General features: G+C 42.3%; 1 protein-coding gene across 1 annotated transcript; it reads left to right on the top strand.

Annotated features, from left to right (window-relative positions):
* The first annotated feature begins 3261 nt into the window (after nucleotides 1–3261).
* Nucleotides 3262–10023, top strand: A4GNT (alpha-1,4-N-acetylglucosaminyltransferase). Its single transcript, XM_037526668.1, has 2 exons — nucleotides 3262–3681; nucleotides 9409–10023. Exons 1-2 carry the CDS (start codon nucleotides 3262–3264, stop codon nucleotides 10021–10023), a joined length of 1035 nt encoding a protein of 344 aa, XP_037382565.1.
* The last annotated feature ends 704 nt before the right edge of the window (nucleotides 10024–10727 follow it).

The following is a 10727-nucleotide window of genomic DNA, read 5'->3' on the forward strand; positions in this document are numbered from 1 at the left end:
TCCCTCAGCCCATGCTGAGTAGAACCTGATTCCAGTTCAGTGCTCTTTATATCATTTCTTCTACTTGGTTCTTGGGCAGACACGTTCTACTTTTTATTGTTAGGATGTTACTGCATCACTTTCATCCCTTTCATTAATACCACCAATTACTTCCCACTGTCTGTCTCCAACTCTTGTTTAATGAATTGGTAAGTGACCAAACCAGGGCTTCTGCTAACTGCCCAGAAAGCCAAACTGTTAACCATGAGAATGTCTTTTGACAAAGAAGTTTATTTGAAGTGACCACCAACAGAGTTGGTGGGACTAACACCCTAAAAGCAAGCTCCAGAATGGTGGGATTGCTGTGATTGTGGGGGGAGGAAAAAAGGGAAGGTGTAGAACATGAATGGAGTAAGAGACTTCACATTCTCAGGTCTGAGGAGGTCTAACTAGAAAATGCCAGGGTCGGGCTTCCTGTCAATGCCAGAAGCCAACCTAACAGAGACAGGAATTGAATCTATAAGGTGTACTGTATTGTCAGAAAGCTGTCTGAGAGAACAGGGATATTATACCCCCAAAACCTATTCTAACATCTCATCTCAAGCTGACCTTTTTCTAGTGAACTAAACAGTTAACCATAAGCAAACCTCCTATAGCAGCCTATCACAGTTGGAGCCCTGGTCTTTGTTGCCACCAGAGTTTGTTGCCACCTCCTTGGTCATCTTGACCCAGGTATATCCTGTTTTCCTGATGGCATCAGCATCCAGCACTTTTGATGGTGTCAATGTCTGACACTTCAAGTGTCACTGGGATAGGACTCTCCGTTCAAAACAAGAGTTTTAGTTCAAAGAAAACAGATTATTAGTCACACAGTGTTTGCACATAGCCTATTCTGTGTGTACATGCAGATGCCTATAGTAGGTATGATGACCTTCGCTTTTTCCCTAGCCCCTATCATTGGCACCAGACGACTGGGCATTATAAGTCACAGTGTTCCTTTGGTGCTAATCATGGGTCATCAAAAGGACACAAGAGATTTTCTGTTAGAGATGCAGCACAATCTATCATCAAGTTTCTTGGGAATGCATCTGGAGAAAAATGCATTATTTGTGTGTTAAAAGTTAATTGCAGGGAGGAGATTGGGGAAAAGAGAAAAAAGGGTGGCTAGAAATTCTAGTGAGTTTTACTTTTCTAATAAAAGTTTAAACTATAGGAGGGGTGGGGGAACTTGGCCACAGTTTGGGCAATTGTCAACTAGTTGGAAGTCATTAGAGCATGCAACTCAGCTGAAAAGCAGGTACTAGGAGCCTTAGCTGCCCCAGAGCAAGAAGCAGGAGCTATGTTCTCTCCTCCCCTCTGCAAGGAACAGCCAATGTATTCAGTGCCAGGGAACTTTGGAAAGATGCCAAGGCATCCTGAATCTAGAACCGATGAAGTGTAGAGACGAGGTTCAATTCCAAAGAGAAGTGTATGTGGACACCCGAGCAACTGTATATGGGGAGACTCTGGTACACAGAAAACAAGAAGACATTGCTGGGGTGGATCCTGCTATGTCAGGGTTCAAAGTCTGCTCAGGACACCATAGCACAGGGGGAAATGAGAATACTGTTCATGGCTGAAAGTAGGCTCTGGACTGAAGGTAGGTGACTCTCTTAGCAGAGGATGACACCAAAGAGGATTACAAGCGCTCCTGTGAGGGGTAACAGGGAGCAGACCACAGGAGAGTGACTCTCTTGGGAGATGTGGGATTGCCACATTGCGGAGAGAGATAAAGTTGACCTCAGGATACCTGAAGGAAGCTCACACTGTACAAGGGGGACTTCAGGCAAAAGACTCTTCTAAACTGTAGCTGACATCAGGGAATCAATTTTTGCTTTGGAGCACCAGGGACTTGGTCTACCTGGGGTTTGTCCATTGTTTATTTGTGGTGATGAATTTTCTTTTTTAAAAAAATCAAAACTTGTGTTGGTGAAGTTTGGGCCAATTTATAGGGTTGCCTGGTAAAGAAACTTTCCTAGATCTCTTTCCCATTATTTTGATTGAAGCTAATTTGTTAAGATGTGCTATCTGTTGCCTTCAGAGTTATGATACAACAGTTTTCTTTAGGAGTTTTCTTACAGTGCTATAATAGATCCACAGACTGGCAGGATTATTGTGTAAAACTGTGTGAATCCTTTACTGTCCCTGAGTCTCTGTGTTTTTGGGGGACTTAGTAAAGGGAGCAACTTCCTGGGAACTTCTTGTTTTCACATTAATCTGCTGCCAGTAATTTACTTTCCCCAGGGCTGCCGGATTGGAAGAGATTAAGTGGTGATTTATCAGAAAGCATAGCAGGAAAAACTTGCTGTCTTTACTAAGACCTCAAATATTGGCTAATGGCAAGTTTCTAGCTAGAAGGTAAGTGCTGATGTATGAGTTTTTTTTTCTTTGTATTTTCTAAAAGAGTTATACAAAATGTGAAAAATAGACCAGAGATCTCTGGCCTTATGGAGTTAGCTGGGACTAATGTTTGCAGAGAGGGAGTACTGCAGCTAACGGTTCAGAGCCTGGGCTTGGTTAGCAGGTAGATTGTAGTTAGTCATGGCTTTGCTACTCACTAACTGCATGATCTTGGCAAGTTGCTTAACTCTAACCTTTAGTTTGCTTCCTTGGTTGATTTCTTAGTTCTATTAGGTTTTTGTTTTTTTGTTAATTATCTTGGATTTTCTAGGTAAGCAATCATTTTTCCTGATATTTTTGCCTCTTTCTAATGTGTTCAGTAGAAATACCCTTTTCTTATTTCATTGCATTGGTTACATTTAACAAAATGATGTTGAATAGTAACAGTGAAAATGGACATACATATCCAATCACTGGTCTTCATGGGGATTTTCAAATATTTCATATTCAGTATGACGATTGCTATATGTTCTGGTAGACATCATTTGTTAGCTTAAGAAAATATCCTTGAGCTTTTTAAAAATCACGAATGAATATCAAATTCAGCCAAAATGATCGTATGGCTTTTCTTCTTTACTCTCTTAAGATTATGTATTTCATTAATGGTTTTCCTTTTAATAATTTTCCTATTTTGAATCATCCTTAAATTCTTCAGCTCAGCCAAAATTAATGTGTTTTTCTCTTTAATGTTGTGGGACTTGATTTGATCATATTTTATGTAGGGTTTATAAAAATCTAAGCTTCCAAGTGAATTCATTATTACCTTTTTATGTGCTGTCAGTTTCTATGAATGTAATTTCTAATTAATTGTGTTGATTTAAAGGAGTAGTCCAGGAGAGAGAAATGAACTTGCTGAGGGAGTTCCACCTCTCCCTGTTGGTCTTCCTGCTGCTTGTGTGTGGCTTCCTCTATCAGTTCAACCTGAAGTCCAGCAGCCTCTTCTCCTACCTACATTCCTACAATAAGCCCCAGCAGGGACTAGAAGCCATTCTGAGCCAGGGGCATGGCATAGTGTTCCTAGAGACCTCAGAGAGAATGGAGCCATCCTTACTGGCCTCTTGTGCTGTGGAGTCTGCTGCCAAGGTTTATCCTGAGCATCCTGTGGTATTGCTTATGAAGGGGCTCAACAATTCCACACAGCTGCCCCCAAACTCCAGTGATTCAGCCTTTTCTGTCCTCTCAGCAATGGACAATGTTTTCTTCTTCCCATTGGATATGAAAAGACTGTTTGAAGACACACCATTGTCTTTGTGGTTTGCTGGTGTAAGTATTCAAAGTCTTAGAATGTTAGTGTTGGGAGGAACCACAGAAAATGGGTACAACCTACTCATGTTATAGGTGGGTAAACTGAGGGCAAAAATCTCAGTGTAAGAGAGGGTACTGGACCTCAAATCCTTTGATTCTTACTTGAGCTTCTTTCTACTGCCATAAATGCCAATTCTAGTAAATGGGAGAGACTTAAATTATGCTTACCTGTAGCCTGGTATCTTTTGCTTTCAGTCTTATTTCTCAGGATTTAGGTTTGTTTTGAAATAATTCTTAACTGAATGGGTTTCTATAATTTTCCTAGGTGTAAAACCACTTAATTTCCACTGAGTTTTTTTTTTTTTTTTTTTTTTTTATAGAGGCATGTTTATTTATTTATTTATTTATTATATTTGTTTGTTTTTTGTTTATACATGCACTGGGTATAGTCAGAAGCGCGGGAGGGTGAGAGAATTCACCAGAGCCAGAGCGGGGAGCAGAGCAGGCAGAAGGCTGAAGTACACTGCTGAGGGGAGCAGCGGGTGCAGGAGAGGTCTGCGCACCATGTGGATCCTCCTCCGGTGGCCGGGGAGCAGCCGGGATCGAACCGGCGCCGCAGAGGCCGCGGGCAGCTTCGCAACCCAGCGCTCAACCGCTGCGCCACCGGGGAGGCCCTCCACTGAGTTTTGAAACTTATCTATGTTAAGTTTTTTTTGCACATGAGGGGGAAATTAGGCAATATTAACTTGTAAATGATGTAAATAGAAAATTCATGAAGAATCAAGTGGAGGCGCAGCAGACCTCTCCTGTCTTGCCTGCTGCTCCCCTCAGCAGTGTGTTTCAGTAGATCTGCCTGTTCTGTTCCCCACTCTGTGTCTGGTGAATCCTCTCACTGTTCCCCTGCCCCCACCTCTGGCCTGTGCTCCAGTTCTTGTATGCATAAATAAATAAATCTTTTTAAAAAAGGACTAGAAAATATACAAAACAACCATAGGTATTTTAGTAGGATTGGATTTGGAATGAATTTAGTGATGAAAGTATGTTAATTTTATAAATAAAATTATTTTAAAAAATAAAAAATAATTTAAGAATTGACATGAATTTAATGCCATTTGCTTGCTGTGTAAAGTCCTATCTAAATTCTAATCATAGGCTAAACCAAGTGTCAGCAAAATTTTTCTTTGTAAAGGGCCAGACAGTAAATACTTAGAACTTTGCAGGCTAAGCGGCAAAATTGAGAATATTTTGTAGGTATTTGTACTAGTTTGCTATGACTGCCACAACAAATAATCACAAACCTGGTGACTTGAAATACAGAAATCTAGGGCCTCCCTGGTGGCGCAGAGGTTGAGTGCTGGGTTGTGAAGCTGCCCGCAACCTCTGCAGTGCCGGTTCGATCCCCGGCTGCTCCCGGGCCACCAGAGGAGGGTCCCACAAGGCGCGCAGACCTCTCCTGCCGCCCACTGCTCCCCTCAGCAGTGTACTTCTGTCTTTCTGCCTGCTCTGCTCCCTGCTCTGGCTCTGGTGAATTCTCTCACCCTCCTGCGCTTCTGACTGTACCCAGTGCTTGTACAAATAAATAATAAATAAATAAATAAATCTTAAAAAAAAAAAAAAGAAATACAGAAATCTATTCTTTCACAATTTTGGAGGCTACAAATCCCAAATCAGTTTTTCTGAGTAGATATCAAGATTCTGACAGGGCGCCATTTCTCCGAGAATTTTCCTCTAATCTCTGCCTCCATTTTCTCACCTCTTATTCCTTTGTGTAGGTGTTTAACCCCTTCTCGGTGTGTGTTTGTGAGGGTATGTGTATGTGTTTGTGAAATTTCCCGCTACCTCTCTTTTTAAAGAACACTGGTCTTTAGGTCTAATCAGGGTAATCCAAGGACCTCCCACCTGGAGATCCTTAATCACATCGGCAAAGACCCTTTTCTCATATGAGGTAACATTTACAGGTTCCAGAAATCAGGACCTGGTATCTTCAGCCTACTACAGTATTCAGATATTAAAAAAGAAGAAACTTTCCCTGCTGTCCCAATCTTTTCCCTGCTGCCTCAATCTCCTCGTGTCTGGGTGGGCTGTCCTTGGTGGAAGACACACTTAAGCCTAGTTGCTGTTAATTGGAGATTTTTTTTTGATCAAGTAGCAGGACAAATGGGGTGAGGACACTCACTGATGGAGGTTCCACCTGCCAGGTCTTGGCTGTTCCAGCACAGGGTTCCCAGTAAGTAGGTGGTTATCAGCATGGGCTCTGGGCAGTGGCAGAGCAGACAGGACCAGCATGGCAGGTGCATGAAGTGGTGAGGGGGACACACTGGCAAGGCCCCTGTGGCCCTCAGCACTAGACTGCTAGAGGGTGCCCAGGGCTATACCACATCAGGTAGTGTGCTGGCTCTAGGCCTAGTTTCCTGCATGGGGGGCTAGGCAGACATCACCTAAACTGTGCTTTCTTAGAAAAAGAAATCCCTTCACATTACTTAGATGGGTTCTGCCTACTATATCCTTTTCCACAGACTAATCATACACATGAGGACATTATTTGACCCAACCTAGCTGTAGGGGGCAGGAAGGACCCAGAGCAGACGGGGCAAAGAAGGGGTACTGGAGTCCTCAGTGGCTTTTGCAGGCTTTTATTGGGATTTACCAGGTACACAGCAGGTAGGGGTACTGGGGGTCAGGAGGCTGGCAGGCCTCCCAGCCCCCAGCAAGTCTTCATTCTATTTGGGCTCTCCGGCGTTTTCTGGTGGCCTTGTTCTCTGCTGATCTTGTGGTTTTGCTTCTCTGCTCTCCCGTTCGTTCTTCCCGTGGTTCTGCTTTCTCTGCTTCTGCTGGCGTCCCCGCGATGCCGCCCTTAAAAGCCCAGTCTTAGCCCAGGTGAATCCCATCTACATATGCCCACACCCTATTCCAGGTGCCCGCCATCAGGCATGCATTCGGGACTGCAGGGTTCCGTCATCTATCCTGATGGCGGGAGGGCAGAAAAGCCTGACACTTTTTCCTTACCCTACACTAGCATTTTCCAAACTTATTTGAGCAGGGAATCCTTTTTCAGCATGACACATATTGTCTCAGAGTTAATGGTTCATGGAGTACAGCTGGGTTGCCCTGAGCTGCATCTCAGTTTTACTATGTTGTGTTTTAGGAGCAAGGGGCACCTGGGTCATTGTCTGCCCATGTGAGCCTGCAGGCACTCACCAGACTTAGACATCACACCTCTGTGGGGGTTAACGTTCTGCTCCAGTTACGTCACCACAGGAGACCTGGGGCCAGTTGTCAGGGAGGATCCAATGTGCCATCACCTGCTAGTGACTGATGAGTTTCCTGCACTGATTTGGGCAACTGTAGCCTTTGAAGATGCTCTGGAACAGCTGCTGTGCAGGTGGGGCGGGAATGAGCAGCCAGGAGCCTAATCCTCTTGGTGCTCATGCCTGGGGAACACTTGTGTTTTAGGTCATTAGCTCAGTGCCCACACCCAGGCTGGCTTCTTTTCCTCTGGTCTGTGTGCTTTTCCCACCCCATGTCTCTGGGCCTGTTCACTGACAACCACCACTTTGCCAAATAAATACTTTGGTTATTTCTTTCAAACCTTATTTCTTTTGAATGAGTCTATCTCTGGAGCCAGACTGTCTGGGTTCAAATCCAACCTCTGTCTTATCTTGGAGAAATTACTGAACTTCTTGGTCCTTTTCATTTTTCACTTGAAAAATAGCAACAGTCATAGTAGCACCCATCTTTGAGGGTTTGTATAGATTATAAAAAGCTTGGGATAATTATCAATACATTTTAGTTATATTTACTTAATTTTTTGGCAATTGTGTACAACTTGATGATGTTAATGACAGGTGATAATTTTTGCAATCTTAGTTGATCTGCTTCATTTGACTTTATTGCAGAATTAAAAAAAATTTATGTTGTCGAAAATGGTCATTGTTTAATCAAGTGATCAATATATTTACATTCAGAAAATTTATTTGGTTTATTCTATGTAGCATTCTACTTTGGGAACACGTTATTTATGATTATTTATGTTTTATTCTTTTTAAAGTCATGTCTGCTTTGCTCATATGTTAGCATTCATGGTCATTTGCAATTGACTTCTTTGGCTTCTACTCTACATTCAATCCATTGGCAAATCTTTACCATGTGCCCACATCTGAGCACTTCTCTCATTGCTCTTATCACCCAGGGCCATACCACTGTCATCTCTTGGCCAGGATCATTTCAACAGCCTCTTAATATGCCTGTTTGCTTCTGCCCTTGCCACCTCCGAATTCCACACCCTCGTCTGTTTTCCACATTGCAGTCAGTGTGACCCTTTGAAAATTAATTCAGATCGCATAACCCCTTCCTTCTGAACCTTCCAATAATTCTAGTCTTTACCCCAGCCTATATGATTTGCCCTCCCTCCTCACCTTCTCTCTCTAATTTCATATTCTACTCTGCCTCTACCACTCTGCTTCAGCTCCACTGCCTTTTTCCTGTCCCTGCACATAGTGAGGGTGCTTCTGTCTCAGGCCCCTTGTACTTATATACCCCTACCAAGAACTCTCTGGCCCCAACTCTCAGACGTTTCACCCACCCACTTTGTTTAAGTTTATTTCTTCATAATCCTTATCAACACTCAACATGTTATATACTTATTTGTTGATTGTCTGTCTTCTCCCAGTAGGAATTTTCATCTGTAGCTCACTAATGTATCCTTACCAGCTATAGCAGAGGTTGACCCACGGTAAGCAGGCCCTTAATGAATGCTATTAAAGGAATTAGGATAAAGAAAAATACCGATGATTTCACTTATAGGTGGAATATAGAGGAAACAAGCAAAAGGTGAGACAAAGACAAATCTTGAAAGCTGATCATAGATCTGAGGCACCCAGGAGGGGAGGTGCCCTGGAATGGAGGGGTGGGAACAGAAGGAGCAGAGCACATTGGATTATGACTGAAGCTACCAGAAGGGGCATGTGGTAGGGTGGGAGCAAAGGGGAGATGGGGTTCCAATGGAGGATTACTGGGGTTTTGGAGGTGGGTGTGGTGAAACAGCATACATTTGTAGAGGTGTAAACCTAGACTCCTAAGACATGTATTGTGATGTAAATAAATATTACCTTAATAAATATAACTTTATAAACACGCACACATACCCACAAAAGTGTGATCTCAATAAATAATTTTATATTGAAAAAAGGAATTAGTGAATGAAGGCATGTAAGCATGCATACATTTTAAGAGTCTGTTACTAATTTCTCAACGAGCATACATATTAATCTTTTCTATAGTTTCCTAGTTTATTTTTTCTTTATCAGATTTTAGGACTTTGAGGACATTAAAAAAAAAACTTCTTCTGAGTTTCATGTTTGTAGTTAACATATGCCCTGATGAAAATGATTTATACAGTTCATAGTGAAATTCCTTCTAGGTTTCTTCTTTTATCTTTCCAATGATTTATTATTACTTTTAAAAACAATATCATGAACTCTTTAAAAACTGGTAAGTTCTTCCCATCGATACTGAGTTCTATAAACTTTAGAGGCAGCTATAAACTTCTATAAATTCTATAAACTTAAAGGTCATTTTTTGATTTGGAGGTAAATTTGGTAAACTTGCTCAATTGGGTGTTTGGCAAATAGATTTTGGAGAAGCTGGTTTGCTAGTTTGGGCCTGGCCCCCTGCTGATCCCTGATTTCCCCCCCCCCCTTAAATATTCCCCCAGCTGCTCTGACTGACTTACACCTGCTTCTGCAGGTCAATGTCAGCACACAGAGCAACTGGCTTCACGTCAGCTCAGACGCCTGTCGCCTGGCCATCATCTGGAAGTATGGCGGCATCTACATGGACACTGATGTCATATCTATCAGACCCATTCCTGAACAAAACTTTTTGGCTGCACAGTCTTCTCGATTCTCTAGCAATGGAGTGTTTGGATTCCTCCCGCAGCACCCCTTCTTGTGGGAGTGCATGGAAAACTTTGTTGAACACTACAATTCACGTATCTGGGGCAAACAGGGCCCTGATTTGCTGACAAGGATGTTGAAAATATGGTGCACACTTACAGATTTCCAGGATGTGAGTGACCTGAAGTGCTCCAATTTGTCCTTTCTACACCCTGAAAGATTTTACCCCATCTCCTATAGGCAGTGGATGCGTTACTATGAAGTCTGGGACACAGACCCAAGCTTCAACAACTCTTATGCCTTGCATCTGTGGAACTACATGAACCAGAAGGGGAAGACTGTGGTAAAAGGAAGTAACACACTGGTGGAAAATCTCTACCGTAAGTACTGTCCCAGGACTTACAGAGACCTGATTAAAGGCCCAGATGTGTCGGTGACTGGAGAAATGGGCCCAGGTGAAAAATAGAACCAATGATGGGTTGCTGCTGCTACGTCATGAAAGGGCTACACTTTCACTTGATCTCCACTTTCCCCAGAGGCGTGGGGGCCTAGTCACGTATCAGGATCAACTTTCTCTGTCTATAATAGAAAAATCCCAAAGAACAATAGAATATAAAGTACAGAAGTTTATTTCTTTCTCATATAAAAGAAATCTGAAGGCAGGCAATTCAGAGTGAAAACAGTTGCTGCAATTATCAGGGCCTTAGTCTTCTTGTATTTTTCTTTTGTCATCCTTAGTATCCATAGCCCATGGTACATATGACTGCTTGATCTCCAGTCCATCATGTCTGCATTTCAGGCAACAGGATCAGTTATGAAAACTTCCTGCAAGTACCGTGTAATACTATTCCTTACATCTTATAGGCCAGAATGTACCTGTAAGGGAAGCTGGGAAATTTGAGCAAGATAAAATGGTTTTTGGGGTTGATAGCTAATAGTTTTGATATATGTTCTATATAAACTGTAATATTAATTCCAGGACATGTTAGAGAATTGAGGTGGGGAAATGGGTTTGATTATTAATGCTGATTTTGATATTCATTACTGCATTCAGTCGATAAACATTTAGCCCCTTGTATGTTCCAAGCACTGATGTAGGTGATAAAAATATGACTGGTTAAATATTTTGAATATCAGCCTTGAATTTCTAAGATGTATAGTTTTAAAAAT

Source organism: Talpa occidentalis, unplaced genomic scaffold (assembly GCF_014898055.3).
Source record: "Talpa occidentalis isolate TD23 unplaced genomic scaffold, MPIMG_talOcc4v2.1 talOcc4.4, whole genome shotgun sequence".
Lineage (NCBI taxonomy): Eukaryota > Metazoa > Chordata > Mammalia > Eulipotyphla > Talpidae > Talpa > Talpa occidentalis.